This window comes from Aythya fuligula, chromosome 1, assembly GCF_009819795.1.
Source record: "Aythya fuligula isolate bAytFul2 chromosome 1, bAytFul2.pri, whole genome shotgun sequence".
NCBI classification, from domain to species: Eukaryota; Metazoa; Chordata; class Aves; order Anseriformes; family Anatidae; genus Aythya; species Aythya fuligula.
In genome coordinates this window covers 561,773-584,464 of record NC_045559.1, presented here as the reverse complement: position 1 = coordinate 584,464, position 22,692 = coordinate 561,773, and the positions used below count along the sequence as shown (strand labels likewise).

General features: G+C 56.6%; 1 protein-coding gene across 1 annotated transcript in view; it reads right to left on the bottom strand.

The window, feature by feature from the left end:
* Positions 1-5,256: 5,256 nt before the first annotated feature.
* Positions 5,257-22,692, bottom strand: part of SHANK3 (SH3 and multiple ankyrin repeat domains 3) — a 346,038-nt gene continuing 328,602 nt past the window's right edge. Inside the window, exon 24 of the mRNA XM_032196507.1 lies at positions 5,257-7,220. Coding sequence (XP_032052398.1) covers positions 6,677-7,220 — 544 coding nt within the window. The 3' untranslated portion in view covers positions 5,257-6,676. The remainder of the gene's footprint in view (positions 7,221-22,692) is intronic.

The following is a 22,692-nucleotide window of genomic DNA, read 5'->3' as shown; positions in this document are numbered from 1 at the left end:
GCCCTTCCCCGGGACATCGCCCCAGGGCTGCAGCTGCAGGGATGAGGACGAAGCTGGTTCCTGACGGAGTTTCCCAGCCCAGCCTGTGGCACCGGGTCGGGTGCTGTGGCCCTGGGGGAGCCCCGCTCCCTGCAGAGAGGCCCTGGCTCTGGGAAGCTGCTCCCCAGTGCAGGGCACCCCGGGGTGCTGGGTGCTGGTGTGGGTCGGCCACACGCTGCCCCAGAGCTGTGGGGGGCACCCAGAGGCCCCAGCATCCCCGTCCCCATGCAGCGGGAAGTGGCCTCTGCCCAGCCCCAGCCCCGCTGCTGGATGAGGCTGGGGGGCACAGAAACCCCCCAGGAGAGCAGCCGGGCTGTGATGGGGCCTCAGTGCTGGGGTGCCCCAAGGGCTGGGGCAGTCCCCAGGGACCGCAGAGGGGTTGAAGAGGGGCCCCGGGTGCAACCCTGGTCCGGGGGCTGCTGGAGCAGAAACACCACAGAACAAAGCAGAGCTTTCTTATAAATTTATTACATAATAATAATAATAATATAATATAAGAAACATAGATCTCTGTGGGGTATGTGTATCACAACGTCAAGGGCGGGAGGTGAATGCTCACACCTCCATGACTCTGGAGAAGGAGAAATCTCCTCAGAAAATCCATACAAAATAAGGGTGAAGTCAAACTGACCCTGTAAAATTAAAAACAGAACAAAAACCCACAGGTGAGTTCGTCTGGGGGAGGAAACAAGAGTGTGGATGTGAGACGTGTGCGTGCGCGCGTTCACGCACGTGTGTGCGAGGGTGCGAGCCTGTCTATGCACATGCAGAGTCTGAGTGAGTGTGCACGCGCCCGGGGGCCGTGTGCGTGTGGGTATATACGCACATGTATACATGCATGCCGGCGATGGGGGGTATGCACGTGTGCTGGAAAAAAATAAAACCAGGCCGCACTTTGTTGCTGCTTCGAAATGGTTTGAGCTGCAAAAGCTCGCCCACCAGGAACAAAGTGCTTTGGGTTTTGTTTTCTCTTCTCTTAAAGTCAGGATTACAGACAGGAGTTTATGGAGAACAAGGATTGATGAGTTCCGTCTGGACAAAGGAAAAATACCAACAACTTTAAAAAAAATCCCTCCAAAGAAATAAAAGGTGTTTCCATTTTTACAGAAGATAACCCAAGTCATTGAGAAGCCATGAGAATCACAGTAACGGCGGCGGGTCCTGGCGCACCAGGACGTCCTGGCAGGTGGGGCCCGGCTGCGCTCAGGACCCTCGCCGCAAGGCCGGGTGGTTGGGTTCCTCGCCTATCGCTCTGCCTTCTCCTGAATGGCTTTTCAAAATGAAATGTCTCACTGGGTCTGCAGATGTTTGGAATGGAGATGCCAATGCCATCAGAGTAGATATAAAGTCAGAAAAGAGCTATCTACACATGGGAAAAAAAATCCTCTTTGCTTCAGCTGAGAAAAAAAAAAAAAAAAAAAAAAAAATTTAAGTAGCAGCAGCTGCGTTAGCTGGAAAGTTACGTTTCTGTCTAGGTGGGACTAGAAATGATCATGGGGCAAGACCACTGCTGGCCGTCAGGCCGGTACGCAACCGACTGCTCCTGGTGGCGCTGCCGCAGGGAACGCAGCCCCCGGGCAGGCCGGGGCGGGGACGTCCTCCAGCAAGTGCGGGGCACTCGAGACCTCGGCTTGGCTGGTGCTTGAAGCGGGGGATGAAGCTGCTCGGGGCCAGCACGGCCACCGAGCGGGGCAGTGACCGGCACCGCCGGCTGGCCAGGCACAGGGGCAGAGCCCTGAGCCGCAGGCGGCACCGGTGAGACCGAGCTGTCCGGGGCAGGGAGGAGCTGGCCCTGGCCGCTCGCGTCTCGGGCAGCACGGGCAGGGCAAGCGCCCCGGGTGCCGCCCCGAAACGGAGCAGGCTCACCCCACGGGTGCCCTGGCACTGCCTGGGACGGTGCTGTCTCCAAAGCCCCAGGCCAACGCTCGTCCAGCTCCGCATGCACGTGTGTCCATGGAGGGGACGGGAGGGTGATGGGGAGGATGAAGCCGTCGCTGCTGTGTGGACAGGGAGAGGGGAGCAGGACTTCGTGGCAGACCCAAGCAGCCGCAGGGACAGGGGCGATGGCACGAGTGTGGTTGGAAGTCGCCTTCTTTTGTGTTATGCCTGACTGGGACCAGCCGTGGTGGCCCTGGGGCTGGCGGCCCCGAGGGTTCACGCAGTGTTTGCCAACACAGGTACGGCTGCAGCTGCTTCGTGTCTTGGAAGCTGGGGTGCACGTTGGGGCGGCGCGGCCGCCGGCTCCGCCAGCGGCAGAGCGGTGCATCCACCATCTCCAGCCCTCGCCACGGGGAAGGGGCAGCAGTAGGGGTGGAGGAGGGCTCTTCGGAAATGGCAAGAAGGCGTCCAGCTTTCCAGGTCCCAGACCGAACTTCCTGCAGAAAAGTTACGCTCTGCAGTCTTCAGGCCCCTCGCAGCGAGGGGCGGGTGCAGGCAGGGTCTCTGTGCGTCGCCCCAGAAGCAGCTGCAGAAGGGGCAGAGACCCGCAGACCACGGGACAGAGCCCGAGGGGCAGCCTGCACTCAGGACAACACGGTTACACTTCAACCCACAGTGCCCACCGGCCACCCCGCAGCCACAAGGGCCGGGGAGAGGCTTTTGGGGCCGTGCCGGGGGGTGCCAGGGAGCAGCAGGCAGCAGCTCTGCGTGCTCCGGCTGCAGGAGGGGGGCAGCTCCACGTCTGAGGGACATGGGGCTGCCGGGGCGAGGGCTGCTGGGGTCTGCGCTACCTGCAGGTGGGGTGGAAAGAAGCTGGCAGTGAGATGGAAATGCTGTGGGAATGGAAGAGGTGAGAGCCGCGGCGTGGTCAGGGCAGCGGGGCAGGAGCTGGAGGTGCTGGGCTGGGGGGGGCGCAGGGCCAGGGGCGAGGGCAGGGCAGGGGCTGCAGAGCCAAGCCGGGCAGCCTGGGCCAAGCCATCAGTGGTGCAAAGGTTTGGAGCGGCGCCGAGCTGCGGTGTGCAGGAACAAAGCGTGCTCTGCGGGGCCACGTCTGCCCACACAGCCAGGAGCAGCCCCGGTGGGGACCCATGGGACAGAGCACGGGAGGCTGAGCCACGGGATGGCCAGGGAGCGCTCAAGCATGGGGGAGCAGAGGCAGAAGCCAGCAGAAGGACACGACCAGCCTAGGGACTAATGGGCACGGGCTTCCCATGGCTCAGTGCAGGCTGGAGAGGAGCGTTTCTACATCAGTGAGAGGCTCCAGAGCAACCTCACAGAAGCAGCATGAGGAACAGACAGCCAAACTAATTTTTTTTTTTTTTTAGAAATTCTAATGTTTTACAGAGTTTGTGGCAGAGCCTGCATGACACGGAGCCTGGGACAAGCCTGCTGGCGTGCCTGGTCCCTGCAGCAGCGGAGCTGGCACGCGGCAGCGGCGCAGAGGCTCTGTGCACCCATGGGTGCCACCAGGACGTGGCGGTGCCACTTCACCAGGCACGGGGCTGAAGAAGCAGCATCAGCCTCAACATTCAGGTTGCAAGGGCACGTGGTGGGCTTGGCTTGTGGCAACATGTCTATGGACAGCATCGAGGGTCCAGGCACTGCAGAGCATGTGGGAGGCGATGAGGGGGAGCAGGCAGGGGACACACGGAGCCGGTGGGGCTGCGGGCAGCGAGCTACGTGCCAGGGGTGCGGCAGCGGCGGTGGCAGTGGTTGTTGGCACAGCCAGCAAGTGCCACCCTGCCAGCAGCCTGGGACATCCCTAGTACAGGACTGTCCCCATCTCTGCATGAGCACGGCAGCAAGTGCTTGTGATCAGGTGATAATTAATGCCAGGGCAGGCTGAGGAGCTGGAAATGTGGGCGATGGAGAGTGAGTGGGCTGTGGGCAGCGGAGCGTGGGGAGCAGGGAATAATTCAGTGCGTCTGAAAGTGCTGCTGGCCTCGGGAGAGGCCATCGTGGAGGGCTTACGGGTGCCAGGGTGGGGGATGGAGGAGGGCGGGTGGCAAATGGGAGCAGTGGGGCAAATGCAGGGCATGGAGGGGTGCACAGAGGCAGAGGCGTGATGGGGCAGGCTGCAGCGATGGGCACGGGGCAGGCGCGGCGGCAGGGGCAGGACATGGTCACACAGCATACAGCGGTAGCATTGGCACACACAGGAGGGGCGGGGAGGAGACTGATGAATACGATGGCAAACCTGGTCAACAAAGAGGTGGCTTCGGGCAGACACAATGGTTGCTATCACAATTAGGATGCCTCTTGGCTCACCAGGTTATTGGATGGGAGGCCTGGAGTACCCTGGGGTATCTACAGAAGGATTTTTGCTTGCAGAATAAGAAGGTACAGGTTGAAATCCCCTCTTGCCTTCCCCATGCGACTGTCCCAGCTGCAAGCACTGGGCTGTTGCCTGGGGAGGGAAGAAGTGCTGTGAATACACAGAATTCAGCGGTTTCTGGAAAGCTCTAGATAGAGCCGTTTTGGGCACGTGCCCAGCAAGAGAGCTCAGGGAAAAGGAGACAGCACCACAGCCTGCCAGGATCTGTCCCGAAGAGGGCCTCAGCCTGGTGCTCACACGCAGGAGGGGGCCGCAGCCCCAACCCTTGGCCTGTGCCTTTCCACTGGCTGAAGGTTGTGAAGGTTCGGAGATGTGTGAGGGTCAGAAGGAACCTCCTTGTCCTTCCCTCTAGCACCAGAAGAGTTAATGCCTTCATGGGGGACTCAGCTTTTGGGGAACACCAGTCACCAAGCCATCCCCTCCCGAGCTGGCCGGGGCGAGCCCCTGGCCACCCCTGAGCCTGGGTGCGCGATGCTGTCGAGGGTGCAGTGCGGAGGGGAGCGCACGGGGTGGGGGACAGGGACCGGGCTGGGGGACGGGGACGCTGCCTCCTCCGGCTCTGGGGTCGCCCCATGGCACCCCAGCCTCCTCAGCCACTGGGTGTAATGCCAGTGCTGCCCCTCGCTTGCCTCCGGCTGAGGTTCCCAGCGCGGCGCTCGCTCCGGGGCACGGCACAGCCTGCGCAGCCCTCGGCCGGCCGCGGTGCGCTGCGGGCACGGGGTCCGAGGGCGGGCGATCGCCCCAGCGCTGGAGGTGGGAGGAGGACCTGAAGCCACGGGAGCCCTGCGCCTGCCGGAGGCGCGGGGTTGCTGCAGGGTAGTGGAAGCTCTCCATGCATCTCTGCCTGCGGGGATGGAAGACTTGGTGTGTCCCAAAAACCAAGTTTTGTGTTTCTAAATCTTTAAAATCCAGAGTGTCTGAAAGGAGCTGTTGGTTTTTTTTTTTTCTTTTTTTAAAAAGACTTTAACATTCATTCAGTCAGTCACTAAAAACTCCCATGAGTCATGGGCGTCCCAGGGGAGGGGTGCAGGCACCACCTCATCAGCATCTCAACAAGTCTAGAGATATATAGATTTAGTAAAATTATAACAAAATCAGGTGGCTATAGCTATAGATATAGATATATAGATATTTGTTCTCTCTTTTCAAATATATAGCTGATTAAAAAGATGCAAAATAAGGATGACTAAGACGGAGTGGGAATCCTGTAGTTCAGTATCGTCTCTTGTAGATCATCAGCTGCTCTCTATATAAATGCACGGAGATTATATATTATCCATCAATGTGTCCCCCTTGGAAACAAGACCCCAAACCAAGAGGAAATAAAACACCTCCCCCCACCCCCCACCCCTTTGAACGTTGGCAAAGCGTTTTCTGCTGGATTCCCCACCAGCCTCCCTCCGACACCCCCCAAACATGCTTCTATCCATGCGGTTTCGGTCCCTCTCTCTCTCCAGGGCAAACCAAGCGCAGCCAGGCAGGGGAGCAGAGTCCACGGGCCGGGCTGTCTCACGCTTGGCGCTCTTCTCACCCGCACGGCAAGGCTTGCTCCTGCCTGCGACGGGTCTGCCGGAGGAGCCTCGGCAGGGCCGGAGCAGGGCACGGGCGGGAGCAGGGCGGCCGTCACCGCGGCTCTCCTGGCACGCAGCGAGGCTGCCCTGCCACGGGCCCTGCTCCCGCTGCCACCCTTCCTCGCCCGGCCCCACGGGGCCTCCGTCCTGCTCCTGCCCCCGCAGCGCCCTGCCTGCCTCCCCCAGCAGCCCGCGCTGCCGGGGCCCTGCCTTGCCGTGCCCCCCACACGCACCCTCTCAGGGCAGCTCGTGTCTGGCCTGCCACCTCCCTGCCTGCCGCACAAGGGACCTGCGAGCAGCGCTGGGCTCGCAGGAAAACCCATGCAGAGCCTGCTGCTCAGGAGCCCTTGCCCTGCACAGGTTTGGTTCCTCGACTGCACGGTGGCCCTGCACAGTCCCCCCCAGCCAGGTGTCGCCGTGCCACAGGTCCCGTGCGGGGAGCCCGGCGCGGCGGTACCTGGCACCTCGGCCCCTCCTGCCACCAGCGACGCCCCAGGGAAGAGCACATCAAGCGATATACAGGCCAGACTCTCTGGGAGGAACAGAAAAGAGGATGTATTTCATGCAACATTCCTTTTCCCGAAGGCGTCGCGGGCCTGGTGGGGCTGAGCGGGGTCTGCGTGTGCGTGGCACGCGGGCTGTGTGTGAGCGGGCGGGAGCCCCTCGGCTCCGCGCCCTTCAGTGCAGTGCTCAGAGTAGAAAGAGAATCAAACTGGGTTTTATTAGTCTAGTAGAAACGCCCCCCCCCTCCCCGTGTGGTGGCTCTGGAAGAGGCCAGCGCTGCCTAGGACGGTCAGCTGTCTACCAGCTGCTTGAGTGCCCGCTCAATGTTCATACGGTGCCCGACCCGTGTCACCCCCAACTCCACAAAGTCCTCCTTGGTGAGGGCGGGCAGGTGTGTGCCCTCTATTTCATGGTCCTCAAACTTGTCTCGGTGCTCCACCAAGTTGATGCTTTCCAGCCAGTCCCCGACGTCGTACTTGTTCCACAGGTGGAGGGGTTTCTGCATGAAGGGCCTTGGCGGGTGGAGGGTGTGCAGGGGCGGCCCTGGAGAGGGGGACGGGGACGGGGAGCGGCTCCGGGCGCTCACGCTCCTCACCACAAAACGCACCTCCTTGGGCTCGTGTGGGATGGAGAGGCTGGAAGATTTGAGGATGGTGGGAGGGGTCAGACCATAGGGCCGCACGGTGCTGAGGGGCTCTGTCCGATCCAGAGCCGGCTTCACGGGGCTGGGGGTACGTCGGGTTACAGGGTAGCGACTGCCAGGTCGAACTGTGTAGGTGGTCCCGGAGCTCCGCTGGGAAATGGTGCTGAGTTCTCCTAAACTACTGAAAAGTCTGCAGAAAGAACGGTACAGCGAGAGAGAGAGGAGAGAGAGCAGAGGGCGGGGTGAGGCCAGGTCCCCAGACACAGCGGCACACACACAACACGCGGGGCGGCCGCTGCAGGGCTGGGCCAGCCTCAGGCAGCAGGGGTGGCTCTGCAGCGCTCGGGGACACGGGCTCGGAGAACTTTGGCCAAGAGTTTCTGCAAGCCCTGCGAGGTCTATTCCAGAGGAGGCAGAAGAGGTTCCAGCAAGTATCTCCGGTTCCTGGCCAAACCTGCCCTAGCTGCCACGGCCCTGAAGCCCATGGAGACCTCCTGGGGAGCAACCTGGCCCTGCAGCCCCCTACGGTCGTGTCGAGACGGCTGCAGCTGCAGCCCCACACTGCTGCCTGCCTTGATGTGTCAGGAGCCTGCGGCAGAGCCTTGTGGAGCTATGCTGGTCCCCTCCCACCAGGGACCATCTCCCCTACCTCACACCACTAGCTCCAGTTTGCAGTCGGGTCCTGCCGTGGACCCAGAGCAAAGCATAACACCTCAAGCCATCTGCCACAGGGGCAGAGCCCCTTCCTGCAACAAGAGGACCCCTCTGCCACCTCCCCAGGCAGCGGCGTGTGGGTGGGAGGGCCGTCGTGCCACCTCAAGCATGGTGACAGCGGGGCCTGACTGCCACTGGAGTGGTGGCAAGCTCCCTAGCGTGGGCTGTGCAACGGGCAAAGGGGTGTCTGAACAGTCTTGTCTTGTGTTATGCCACGTGTCTGCCTCCCTGGGCATTTTGTGCCTTGGTCTGCGTGTTTGTGGGCAGGCTGACACTGCTGGGGCAGCAAGTCTCACTTGTCGAAGAGGACACAGTATGCCTGGGCACTGGCCTGTCTGCTCCCCACTAGCTCTCCATGCTGCAGGAACACTTTCCTTCTGCCATCACATATTTGCCTTTACTACCTCGCCTGGCATAAACAAGTATTTTCGGTATATAAAAAGAAACAGACCAAAAAAAAAGACAGGGAGAAAACCTGGAGGGCAAGGCCTTTGAGCGTAGTTGCCTGAGCGAGCCCCTCAGCTTGGGAAGCCTGGGGACAAGCACCCACCACCGGTGGCTGTCGGGGCCAGGACCAGCCAGCGGGCCCTGGGGCTCTGCGTGGTCTCTCTGGTCTAGCAGTGGAGTTGAATGCAGCACCCTGAACCCTCCCCAGGCCTTGGATGGGGAGGCTACAGCTCCATCCTATCTCCAGTTACCTTGACTACTGCTCTTTGACTGGGCTTCACTTTGCTAACGTGCACCCAACAGAATGAGTTGGCCTCGGTGGGCCAGCTAGCCCACCACTGCTGCCAGGTCAAATGAGCACAGACGGCTTCTGGAGAGCAGCCGGGTGCTGCGGCCTGAACGCCTGCAGCAGCTCCGAGGCCTCGGGGCTCCAAGGCCTGGGCAGCAGCCCATGAGCCCTGGCTGATTGCGGCCTGGCTGGTCCTGCAGCAGAAATGCTGCAGACATGAGGTGGTGAGAGCACTCCTTAATGGCAGCAAGGGTCTGCTGCTCTGGGTCTGCACACCCCTGAGCTGGGAGGCACGGCACTACTGGGGCTGGACTGGCCATCTCTGCTGAACAGCATCTGCCCACTGCTAAGAGTCAGGCAACGTCAATGTGCTTGTCCTCTGAGTGGGGCTGTGGCTCCCCGTGCCTGCAGGCTGCAGGTACGCCACCACCACGTCAGTGCCCAGAGCCCCTCAGTCCAGCCCCGCAGAGCAGGATGCTGCCCAGGCTCCTGCTGCCCCGGGAAGTCAGAGCCTGAAGCTCGGTGCTTGGAAGTATCAGAGCACTCCTCCCTGGGCCTGCAGCACGCGGGACCTCCCAGTCCTGGTGCTGTGCTTGGGCTGCACGCCTGGGGTGTCCAGGGCCTGGCACCACCACCTGCAGCCTGATGCACTGCGGTCCCCTGCTCTCTCCGAGCTCTGCCTTCCCCTCAGGATCGCTCCCAGGACAGACGGCCACTGGAGAGCCTTTGACAACTACAACAATCCATGGACTACACTAAGCATGCTGCCATTTATGCAGACACCACACAAGACATGGCCTGGGAAGTTAATACATGTCAATGATTTCGTAGAGAGATGGCTCCGAGAAGATGAGCTTAACACAAATATGAAGGTCTGTCCAGAGTCTGTGGGCTTAGCCACACTGCCTTGTGTTCTTATTTTCTTCCTACCTTGGCACAGAAAGCAAGAGCAGTAAAGAAGCGTGACGATGAATCACATTTAGGAAGCTCCATCAATATAAAAGAGGAACAACCGAATGACCTTGAGGACTGCAGTACGAAAAACAGAACAAAAAGTGACAGTACAAAATTCAGTGTCCTACTGGCAAGGATCTCTGCTTTCAGCTGGAGCTCATTTATTGGAAATGATGAAGGAAGAGAAAGTTCTGGGTCTACTGGTACACCCTAAGGTGGCCGGGAGGCACCAGTTTGGCAAGAATACTGCAAGATCTGAAGTGTGCACTAATGTCACCATACAAGACACCCACACAATCTATTGCGAAATTCTGAGCACAGTTCTGGTCCCGCATGTTCAAGAAAGGTAAATTTGAACAGGAATGGCTGCAGACAGTGGCAGCTGGTGTGCCAGGAACTTGTTCAACCTGGCAAAGGCAGGACAGAGGGGAAATTGCTGTGAGAGGCTGTGAGAGGAGAAGAGAGGCCTAGCCTGGAGGGTGCTGAGGACGGCAGGACTCAGACACATGCTGGCTGGTTAGCAGACGGCACCTAGCTGTCGGACCGATAGCGCTGGTCAGGGACGCTGGTGGCCCACCAGGCCTCAGGTCAGTCTGCAGAGTGAGGACGTGGTTATGGCCCACGGCGAGTAACGAACCGAGACAAAGCCCTGGGCCTTGCAGTTAGCTGCACAGGGTTACCGCCTGAAGAGTCACCTTCCATGTAGTTTGCAAAACAACCCCAAATCTGCATCCACACATGAATTAACCTGGGTACAGGATGAATGACAACTGCTGCACTGAGGGTTTGAGGGCAGCAACACGCTGCGTGCTCCTGTCTCCAGACATCGTCTGCACTGCATCTTCCTGGGCAGCCGTTCACCTTCTGCTTGTACAGTAATGAGATCTTCCACACAAGGCTCTGTACGGTCTGTTGTGAGAGAACTTCTATGCCATGGCGTAACCAGGACATTCAGGATGTGAGATCAGACAGTGGAGACCTGCCCCAAAAATGTTGCAACCTGCCTTGAGAGTTTTTGAGTTTAGGCTGCAAATAAAGAGGGTTTGTGAGAGTGGGGCATATCCTTCCAGAGGATTTAGAAAACTCCACAAACAGCACAGTGGGCCATTATTGTCCAGTCGTGCTCTGGTATTACTGCCACCCCTCTTTCAAGAGCTGCTTCTATTAGCTTTCACCTGCTTGTGACAAGGGCTTGCCAACCATGTGGTGAGATGCTGCAGTGCTGGGGGCAGCGAGGCCCTGCTGGCATTGCAGGCAGTCCTCCTGCAGCAGGCAGTGCCCCCAAGGAGATGCTGAGAGGCAGCAGGACCAAGCCTCCAGCAGTCCTGGGCACGTGCCCTCCTCCTAGGAGTGGTGGGCACCTGGTGCCTGTCCAACAGCATGGCATGGGCCTTGCTACCAGCCATGCAGGTCCCAGACGAGACCATAGCAGGCCTCTGTGGCTCAGTTTCTTCTCTCAGGGTCTGCAGAGCCTGGGGAAAGGGCTTGCTGTAGCCCCATGCAAGAAATCGGCTGTGTGCCCAGGCTCCCAGGGCCAGCGTGTTCCTGCAGCAGTGACACAGGGGAGCCGAAGCCGACCTTTCTGGGCATGGCCGGTCAGCAGATGTAATTTGCAGGTCTGTTCTCTGCAGAGTACTGGCTGGCTCAGCACAATGGACTGCTGGCAACACACTGCTGGCTCTCGACTGCTTCAGGAGCACTGTTCTGCCAGCCATGCATTATGTCTCTGGTCTCTGATGCCCTGTCCAGCTCTGGAAGATGACTTCATTAAAGGCCATCAGGACAATTGTTTGCTCAGAGGCACTTTATTCTGTGCTGAAGCCAGGTAAGTTTTTCTGGATGTGATCCTTCACAAGTGGTAACAGCACAATATCCTTTCTGACAACTTGCACATTATGCATAACAACCATATCTGCTTAGAGGGCTCTTTCTGGGTCATTGCTCTTCGTTACAGGTTCATGTTGGCATATTAGTGTTTTACCAGAGGACTACACATTGATACAGACGTACCAACCAGCTGTAACAAGCTGAGGCCAAGTGCTGCTATGTTTTAGGACGATGCTATCAAAGCCTTTACATTTGTCAGGTTTCATGAATACTAAGGTGTTGCCCACGTCTTTGGGCAACATCACAGAAATGTAACTGGGAAGCTTGACTAGAAAAACAAAATACTTTCTTCGCTTTCCACTTCCAGCGATGCTCCAACTGGGCCTTGGAAGATGAGCAGCGCAGAAGTGGTGGGGTTGCTGGCTGTCACAGATTTCACTGTGGCAGCGCTGATAGCTGTTACAGGGCTGCCTTCAAGCTTTCATTTTCTGAACAAGTCCAGGTTCTGGCAGCTCTACCCCTTGTCGTGCAGAGTTCAGTGATGGCAGTCTGCTGGCAACAGCGGTAGCAGTAGATTGGTTGCCCAGATTGCTTCTTCAGAGCAGGCAGAAAAAGCAGCCTTTGAGATGCAGAATGCAAGGCCTGATTTGCACACCACAGCATATGCATGGAACTGACTGAAATCAGTAAGGGGGGGGGGAGAACAGGTCTCATGGGAAGCAATCTCAAGGCAAAGAAACGCCAGCTTGCTGAAAAAGGAAGTTATAACCAAACGAAGAGGGATTACGCATTTGCAGGACAGCTAATTAAGCCTTCTGGGAATACTTTTACTGAAGGTATTAAACCACAGATTTCTTGAATAAGTCGCTAATGGATGAGCGTTCTTTCTTTGAACTCTGTATCTCAGTCCCGATTTCATCAAGAGTAACAAAGACGAGGGAGGATTCAGCAACAGAGGTAATGCACCGCCAATCACTCCAAAGAGAAATCCATTGCTTTTGCTCAGCAAGTCTCTGTTCTCACTGCTCTTGGCTTCCAGGTGTTTTCCTACCGGTGTTCAAAGGAGTCTCCACTGCTTTTTATTAGGACTGCATGAAGGATTCACTGCACGTGATGAACAACCTTCACTACCAGATCACCGAGACACGACTGCTCTCGTGAGCCTCCATCAGTGCTCAGCGCACCCAAAGGCTCTGACATGGAGCTCGGTGCAATTTGGGATCGTGGCCAGGCCATGCTTTAAGGTCAGGATTAGAGACTAATCCTCTCTCTCTCTTTGCTTTACTGCAGCTGGAAACTTTGGTTGTTGCTGCCTAGGAAGGTACATACACAGATGATATCGCACCTCTACAGCTCTCGTTTCAAAAGGATTTGGTTTTCTAGAATTTTCTCAAGAGAACTGTCCCTGAAAAGGGAGGGCAAAAGGGAAGAGTACAGAACTGAAAGAAAACAGCTCTGGATAGCCTCTAAACCAAAAATCAGAAGCACTTGTGGTACCTGTCACCATGAAAACAACATTTTCATGGGAAGGAGGACAAAGACTGGTGAGAGCTGGTTGCTCCCACGTGCTGCTTGCTATGTGACGAAGGTGCACCAGGGGAAGGGGGACTTCCCATCCCTGCCTGCGGTTCAGATCTTGCTGACAGTCAGTTCGGACACGCTTTATTTGGTGGTGCTGGTGGAGGAGTATGGGCAAAAAGCTGTAAAGAAATAAATACACTTCTTTGCAAAACCTTGAGAGAGTCCCCACTAGCAGAGCACCAGGCAAAACCTCGTCATGTCAGAACTAGGGAAGAGCTCTGTGCCCCAAGCTGTAAGCTCTATCTAGACAGACAGCCCACAGGAAAAGAGGCAGCGTCGCAGCCATCCTGCTTCCACACAGTGCACTGCACCAGAGCTGCATTAATGGAAGATTTATGAACTCTTCTCAGGGACCATTTGCTAACCCACTGCTCATCCTTAACTACTGAATTTCAGCAAGAAATTTGTTTCTGGCTTTCAGCAAAAGAATCCAAAGAGAGGATAAGCTTATCCCCGTAACAGAAGTCCTGCAGGGGAAGGGGTGCCCAACAGTGCGTGAGGCTTATCTGAAGAACTACCGAGAGGAAGGATTTTCTCTGAAGGCAATCTAATTTCCTGCTGTCATTTTTTCTTAGGACTCTACTCGTGCAGCCACCATTTACATTAAGGAGGCTAAATCTGACACTCTTGAATTATTCTCTTTCACAGTAAAAAAAAAAACACACAAAGGGATACAGAGAGGGAACACCTACAGAAGTGACACAAACAAGTGGGGGTAATTGTACACAGTGTACTGTCTCTCCTGAAGGCAATGCACTAACTCTGCCAGCATCTGGAGGGCCTGATGATGCTGAAGAAGAACTGGACAAGTCCCTCTTACACAAGAATGAGCAAAAAAGAATAAAACTGCTACAGCTTGTAACTCTAAGGGCTGCTATGCTTCTGCATGGAGCCTCCTGAGCACAAATAAATGCAGAACTGTGGGCAGCACGTACGCATGAAGTCCTGAAGAGCAGGGCAGCTTGGTCCTGTGAAGCAGTTTGCAAAGATGGGGTACCACGGGCAGAGCTCTCGTGTCCTTGGCGTGTCAGACTTAAAATGCACAGGAGACAGCTCAGCAGTGCTGATCATGTGCAACCGGTCTCATGTTTCCAGAAAGGGTCAGACTTGTACATGCTGTGTCCTTACCGATGGCCACGGGAGCTAAGCCCTGGCACAGGAGATGTGCAGCCGCTTTGCTGGAGAGCCAGCACAGCTTTCACAGGGCTGACTCTGCAGGGCACAGCGACTGCATTGTGCGTGACAGATGAAGTTGATGCCTTCTGAAAGCAGCTGATGCACTGCACAAGAGCAGTACAATCAGCTCGTGCAAATGACGTTACTACACACAGTACTTCATGCATGTAACAGCCCTGCTGCAGCAGCCCTGCTGCAGGTCACACGAGCGTGCCACTGCCCAGAAATCTCAGGCCAACTTCCCAAATCATCAGACTCATTCCCGATGCTGTTTCCAGTGGGAAGGTACACATTTCTGGGAGAACTCAGAAGTAGGGCACTTCTCTTCTGAGAATGGTGACTCCTTGGGACCAGACTGCAGGTCTGTTCCTTCCTGGGAAGTGGCTGGTACGAGAGCTGCGTGGGCAATCTGCTAACGTGGAACAGGACAAAGCAGCCGGCAGGCAGCACAGCCTTCCAGACACCCCACGGCGTGGGGGAAAAGGGGAAATTGTGCGGCAGCTCTGGCAGAAGGGTGGTGATGGGGTACCTGCAGGGGCTGCACCTCCCCTCAGCCTTCAGAGAGGAGGACGAGCAGCCTCCAGAAAGCAATCCTTCTTTCCCCACAGCCGATCGAGGTGCTGTGGCAACCAATGTGCCCAGCCCACGGAGCAAGTGTTTGGCAGTGGCAGCGTGCTCGCGGTGCCCGTCTCGGCTGCAGCCAGTCCGGCTGCTCAGCAGAGCAGTGCTGGAACGCCTCGGGAGCTCCTGCCTTCAGGAAGGGGCACGCAGGGAGCGCCAGGCTGGCCAGCCTCACACCGGTCCCTGGGCAGGAGACAGAGCGAATCACCCCAAAAACCATTTCCAGCCACACCGAGGACGAGAAGATGACTGTGACTTTGTGAAGGGGAAGTTGTGCCTGATCAGCCTGGCAGCCTTCCGCAGCCAAATGATGAACTTGGTGGAAGAGGAGAGACCAATGGATATTTTTTATCTTGACTTCAGCAAGGCCAAAAACCCATCTCCAATAACAGCCTCCCTGGCAAAGCAGTGAAGCATGCGCTGGACAAGTGGCAGATGAGGTTGGCTGGGAACTGGACGAGCTGCCAGGCGATGTGAAGGACTGCGGTCAGCCGTCCAGTCCAGCTGGAGGCCAGGTAACTGTGGTGTACTCTGGCTCTGGTACTGAGGCCAAAACCACTTATGTCTTCGTCACTAATTGCCTGGATGATGGGGCGTAGGATGCCCTCAGCAAGTTTGCAGATGGGTTTATAAAACAAGGAGGGGTGTCTGATAAATCGAACGGGTATGCTGCCCCTCAGTGTCCCTGACTGACTGAATAATGGGCCAAGAGCGATCTCCTGAAGTCCAACAACGGGAATGGGATGGGGGAACAGCCCCATCCTCCAGGGGATGCCGGTGGCCAACCAGGTGGAAAGAGCTTTGTGGAGGAGGAATTGGGGGTCCTTCTGGACACCAAGTTGAATACAAGCCAGCAATGTGTCCCTGTGTAAGAACGATGGTATCTTGGACTTGCACTGCCAGCAGGTCGAGGGAGGAGATCCTGTCCCTCTTCTTGGCATTGGTGACGGCACACCTGGAGCGGTGTCCAGTGCTGGGCTCCCCAGTACAAGAGAGACATGGGTATACTGGAGGGATTCCAGCAGAGGGCCAGGAAGATGGTTTAAGGGACTGGAGCGTATGACACAGAAACAGACTGGGAGAGCTGGGACTGTTCAGCCTGCAGAAGGTTCAGGGGGAATCTCATCACTGTCTAACTACCTGATGGAAGGGAGGAGAAAAGACAGAGCCAGGCTCTTCTCAAACTTTGGCACAGGTTGCCCAGAGGGTGTGTGGAGTCTCCATCCCTGGAGGCAGTAAAAACCTGAAAATGTCCTGGGTGTGCTGCTCGAGGTGGCCCTGCCCGAGCAGGGGTGGGACAATCTCCAGAGGTCCCTTCCAACCTCAACCATTCCGGGATTCTGTGAGTTCAGACGGTGGGAGACCAGCACAGACCTGCAGGCAGCCAGCAGCAGATGTCCTGATGAGAAAGCACTGATCACATCAGCCCACCGCTACAGATGATGATTTCTTTTCGCCACAGCTGCCCAGTGGAAGAACCCTCTGTGAGGCTTTACAAGAAGCCTCTGTGAGGCTTTATGCAGAGAGCTTGAGCTTCCAACAGATCTTCCAGACACTGTCCTCAGCTTTCACAGGTGCACACGCAGCAAGCCAACAGCAGGGTAGTCCTGCACCACCATCAATACCTCTCTGCCCCTACCAGCCTGCAGCATTTCAGTGTCAGCTTTCACTTCTCACTGCCTGTGGTACAGAGAGCACTGGAGGCATCAGGAACATTGCCAGCACCAGGTGGTCAAAATCCATGGCTGGGGACTGCGCTCTTTGACCTGCAGAATTTCGCTTTTGCACTCGGCTGCCCATTCCTTTACGTGTATTAACACTGAACTTCCTTTGCTCTCACACAATTCACTCACCTGGCTTGGCCAGGTTCCCTCTAGGTCTTCATTATCCTCTCTAAGTTCAATGTTCCCCACACTTCCATGTTTTCTGCAAATCATGAATTCTCATTAATTACTGTGGTTTTCATATAATTAGTAACTCTGTTACTAATGTTTAATGGGACCGTACTACAAAATACTGAATCCCTGCAATTAACCTTTTTCCACAATGACAAGCTACTCCAGCTCTTCATTTCTATTTTTTTCCTCTGTAAAACACAAGACCAGTAAGTAAGACCAGTAACAAGTAAGTCCTACTTCTTACTCTGAAATAATTCCTCTGTTTTAATAATCCATCTCCTGTGTTCCCGATGCCCAGCTCCTGAACCACAGCCTGGAGCAGGGGCTGCTGGCTTTGCTCCTGAGACGCAGGCAGCTGCTGGCAGGAGAACACGCACTTGCCTGCCCAAGAGAGTGGCCTTCCTCAGGGGCTGTGGATGTGGAACAAACACAGCTCCCTTGAGCCAAGCGTCCAGAGTCGAAGCACGCTGCATTTAGCTCAGGTCCCATCACGGTACCTCACCACTGACAAGACAACGCAAACAATCCACGTGCAGCTTTCTGTCTGGAGAGGGAAATGCAGAGGAGCCCAGCGGGTCTCTCACTGCACTGCTGGAGGTCCTCAGCAGTCGTGCAGGCTGTGCACGAAGACTTCAGTTTCCAGATGAGAGCAGAACTGCCAGCACTGAAGAAGTGGAAGACACGCGAGGCAATGAAGTGGCCTGCAGAGGACAAACCTCCCCGCACCAAGGCACCTGCACCACTGACACCTCTCTGCACGGGGTTCTATTTAGAGCCAGTGTCTCCTCCATCCATGTCACACCGCCATACAACGAAAACCTTCACTTCTTGCAAGGAAAGGAGGGGGGAGATTTGAGTTTCTAAATCTAAGACATCAAGTTCTGGACTTCCTCAGTCTGCTCAGGACTGGACTTCCACTTATTTCCAGAGCTGAAAATGGAAGAAGCCCTAGAACTGTCATGGATTCCGCATCTCCCTTGACTCTGGGGATAAAAAAATAGATGGAAAACTGATTTCTATAGCTTAAGCAGCAAGTAGTGAATATGTAGCAACCAACCAAGAGACACGGGCCAGCTCTATGCTGCTGTTCAGGTGTTCAGCAAGACAAACTCACTTGAACAATGGAAGCTGTTCATAAACCCTAATGCCAGATCATGAAGGACTGGCAAAGCTCGTAGATGACACAACTAGAGGACAGCAGTGCACGTGGCCAGAAGCTCTGTGCTCCACAAGCATGGGAGTGACCAGTAGAAGAAAGCAGCATAACGAAGTATACAACTGCTTTTGGAAGTTGTTTGCTCTCTCAGAGAAGCACAGAGCGAAAGCCACTTAAACCATGGCTTTTCTTGTGCCGTGGCAATAACCCCCACACCACTGCTGGGCTGAGCTGCTGGGGTGGCACCGCACGGGCAGCACCAGGCAGACTTGCTGGGAGCAGCCTGCGAGCACTGCAGCCAGCAGCAGGAGAACATCCATCACGACAGACCTGGGCAGCGTGCCTCAACCCAGAGGCTGCTCCGCACGGCCAGCTGCGGGCCTGGCACTGAAGAGGAAAAGCAGGGAGAGACTTGCTGCAGTCAGGGAACACCGTCAGGTACAGAAAGCACCAAGTACGACACACTCAGTGGGGACAGAAAACGAACAAATCCATGGAAGTTAAAGGCAAGCAGACACGAATGGAAAATAAGGTGCATGTGTCAGGTTTGTAGGTGATGCAGACCTGACTGAAGCAGCAGGGGAAGCCCTGGATGCCTTCAAAGCACTCAGACCTGGGTGCATTTCTGGGAAATTCGTGCTAGCCAGAGACAAACTGGGGGCCTGAGGCTCTCCACGCGAGGAGCATGTTAAGACTGGCCTGGTGGAAGCTGTGCTAGAGGTAACAAATGATTTTCTGGATTCTTGTGTATCACTTTAAGCAGAGTACGAAAATCTTCTCCAGAAAGCTACCTTGTCACTGTTCTAGGCCAGTACCTCACCATGTGAGGACAAAACAAAAACTGAGCAATGGAATGGTATCACTGATGAAGCAGCTGAGCCTGCTACTCCTCATTTACCATGTCATAACGATTTTTTGCTCTTCATCACACTATACATGGCCCTTCATGTGGGAATAGGATGTCTCTGCAGCTGTACTTCTGATGGAAAAAGAGCTAAGGACTTGTGATGCTTCCTTGAGCTGATGAAGGGCATGATGTGGACAAGACAGGACACCTGCCTGGACAACTGGATGGATCTGCTGCTCTGAGGCTTTGGGCTTTGATGAAGTGCAAGGTGCAGCTGAAGACTGAGCCCTGAACTGGCAAAATGTCAAAGGATGAGGCTCACCTCTGGGTCAAGACGAACTGTCCACTGCCCCCGATCTCTCCACAAATGCACTGCCTTCCTCATGGAGAGAGAGGTCCCTTACCAGCCTCAGTCATTGTCAGATGAAAGCAAATTCCCCTTTTGCTAGGTTTATTGATTTATTTATTTTTTGCTCTCCCAAACTGTTTATAAGACATTTTCACAATGAAACAGAGCCATGAAAACCCTTGAGCCATCTGCCCTTTTGTGGCTTCTCAGTGTAAACGTCTCCTTGTTTCAAACCCACTTTTTCTCTCTCCATGCATATCCCTCTTCTTTTCTCTGATCACACTCCTGCAGCCAGGACCCTTCTGGCTGTTCCCTGGTAGAGCATTCTCACCTGACCCCAAAGCACGAACTGTCCTTCCTTCACCTGCTCTTCCCAGCTCACCAGTGTCCTACAAACTTCATCGGGAGCGGTCTCCTGAGCCAGAACTGCCTGTCCTACCCTCTGCTGAGCTCCTGGCTCCCGGTCGCAGGAGTCTGACCTTGGCCAGTGCCTGCGCTCAGCAGGCTCTGTGCACATCATGGGACGGTGGAGGCCACTGGCTGCTGGCAGATTTGGGGCTTTTGATGCACAGCGGCCATTTAACGGGCCCCGTGTAGCACCTAACGCCTCAGAAGTGAGTTCCTAGTTGATAAAGTGACTGGAAAAGAAGGACCCAGGGCTCTTCCTATTTATTGCTCCTGCTGGTCTCAGATCAGAGGAGGAAGGGCACATCTGTGTTGTTTTTCTCTTCCTAATTCCCAGAGCTGAGCTCTGAGAGCCAGCAGAGCCTTCCCCTCTCCGTCAGCACCAGCTGCAGACACCTGCAGGCCAAACCAAGCCCTGCAGGCACTGCCACCTTCCCCGCTCACCCTGTCTGCTGGCAGCCAGCGCTGCCCCAGGCGCTGCAGTCCCAGCCCGTGGACTGCTTTCTGCTCAGGTGAGGAGCTGTGTCCCATGGGAAGGCTACTCGTGTGCAGAAAATGACTGACCCGATGGGACTGACAAGTGGGAAAGCTGGTCTAGGAGTGTTTGAATTTTGGTGACACAGAAGGTTAACTCACGGGGTTGCAGGACATCGTTACGTACACAGAGCTAACGACATGCCTCCAGCCAGCAGCAAGCACTTGTGCACCTGAGCTGATCAGGTCTCAGAAGTGGTGTAGAAATAAGTCTCCTGAGTGCAGCCTAAAAATATCCGGGTTTTACACCACCCCTCCTTTCCAGGAAATTAAATGCAAAAACTTGTGCTAGGAAAATATTAAAGGTGCTCAGCTAAGCAGGCACCTGTGAAAAACGGGGCGGATTGCACATCCAGTTTCATCACCAGTCACTTTGGACAAAGACACCAGCTGACTTTTTTGCACTATAATCGGGAATAACACCACTCCCTAAAGTCTCTGTGCAGTCGGTGCCCACTGCCCCCCCTCCTGCTCGTGCTCACACAGCCCCGTTTGGCCACGGGCCCCCCGCTGCCTGCTGCTGTGCCGCAGCCCCTCTGCAGTGCCCGGTCCCTGTCCCGGCTGCGCTCGGGGCTCAGCGGGATGCTGGGCTCAGGCGAGGTGGTGTCTGAAGCTGTCACGCCAATGGGGATGTGCAGCAGAGCAGGAACATGAGCTGACGGGGACACTCAGCCAGCTGGGGCTGGACGGGAGCAGCGCTGGCTGAGCCCGAACGGACGGGTGTGGGCTGGGAGCATTGTCTGAAATGCCTGCTCAGCTGAACGAGGGTGGAATTGGCTCCTGCTTGTTCCAAACAGTGATAATCATGTTAATGCTGTCTGACGAGCTGGTGCTGTGCTGGGACCGCTGGGCAGCGTCCCCACGGGGTGGGGGGCCGAACCCAGGTCTGGGCAGCCTCTAAGTTGGCCCCATCCTGCTGCACGCAGCACAGAGCTGAGGGACGAGCCCAAGTGCCCGCAGCAGTGACGAGGGAGGGCAGGCTCCCCTGGGTGCAGCACCCCCAACACTCAGACGCTCTGTGACACCAGCAACAGGACGGAATGCATGAAGACATGGGCATATGCAATGACATGAGCAGGACCCTCCCACCGCTGACCAGAGGCAAACAAAGCAAGATTTATGTGCCAAACCTGGGGCGCCACTTTCTGCCCAGCTCTAGCCGGAACAGTGCCCCATCTCCAGCTGTACCTACGGGCTCCACCACCTCTCCCCACCAGGACTGGGGCAGATGGCACCTGAGTTTCCCACACTGCTTAAAGCGGCTGTGTGACACAGCCCGGGAGTGGAGCAGACCTGGTCCCTGCGGATGGCATCCACGCGGCTGTCTGGAAAGCGGTACAGGAGAAACCAACAGCCCAGCGGTGGTGTATGGCATCTGGCAAGAGGAGTGTCCTAGTGTGCTGCCACTCTGCTCTCCCAGGGACTGGCCCTGTCCAGCTGGACACCGGAAAGGGGATGCAGACTCGGAAATTCAGCAATTGGCAGAAAATGACAAGTAAAATCAAACATGAGACTGTCCAGAGCTCCGGGTATGCTCTGGGTTTGCTTTCACACATGGAAGCAACACAGGTGTAGGTAGCTAGTTTCATACACACTACGGGTAAAAAAAACAGGACAGACAGACAAACACGGAAAAAGCACAACCAAGACCACACAGCTGGCCATGCACACTGGGGAAATTCACCTGGGGGGCAGCCTGGATCAGGAGCACGTGCCGCAGCTTGAGCCCTGCAGAGCCCTGCAGCCCACGGGCCATATTCCTGGGGAGGAGGGAGGCAAAGGGCGCCTGCTGCCAGGTGAGTGCACAAAGCTGGCCAGCCAGGGGCTTGCAAGGACCGCCAGCAGCACCAGGGACAGCCGAGACCTGCTGGGGACACGGGCCAAGTGCTGTGCCAGCAAGGACTTCTCCAGCTGCCTGGGAGAAGGGAGGCAGTTTTCTGTCGTGTGATTTCCCCACAGCAGTCCCAGGTAAACCACGATCTGTGGTTTAAGTCTGTGCCAGCAGCGGCTTCCCTGGGGCACTGCATGTCACCGGCTGTGGGCCACCAGGCTGGAGCTGCCAGCAGGCAGCACTGACCCCTTCCAGGCCCACCCTTCACTGCCCTCAGCTGGGCTCAGGCCTGGGGGCTCTGCACGATTTTGGATGTAGAAAGAGCACAAAAGGCTGCCTGCTCTGTCTCACCAGGCTACGGCTCCAGGAGGTGACCGGCAGGGAGGGTGAGGCCTGAGGCACCTCTGAGCACGGGGAGCTGCTGGGGGGCTCGGCAAGGAGCCTGCTCCCTTTGCTGGTGTCCATCCGTCCCCAGGCCCGGCCCTGGCTGGCTGGGGCATGTGGTCTCATCCAGCCACGGGATGGGCGCCATCAAAGCCCGAGGGAATTTCCTCAGTTGTCGCGCAGGAGGCAGCAGCACACAACGGCACGACACGGGGACACGGACATGCTACGGGGCACACGAGGACGGGCGGGCGGACACGCACGAGGCAGAGCGGGCGCCGCTCCCTGCCCTCGGCCGGCCGGGCGCGGGAGCGGGGAGCGGGGAGCGGGACGGGCGGGCGGCGCGGGGACGACATGAGTTTGCTATGAGATGAGAACATGCTCACTTACACAACTCGCCCACCCTCCTGAGGCCAGAGGCGGTTCTAGACAGAGCAGCGCGGACATGCAGATGTGAGAGCAGGAAGAGAGCAATGAGAGAGAATGTTAGCTCCGGTCCGGGCGCAGCAACAACACGGAGTGAACAGATGTCGGCACACGGCCGCGGCCCGGCCAGCCCCTGAGGGACCGGGGGCAGCGGCTGGGGCAGGGGGGCAGCGGGACCCCGGCCGCTGGGCCCGGCGTGACCGAAACCCAGCGGCTCTGGGGG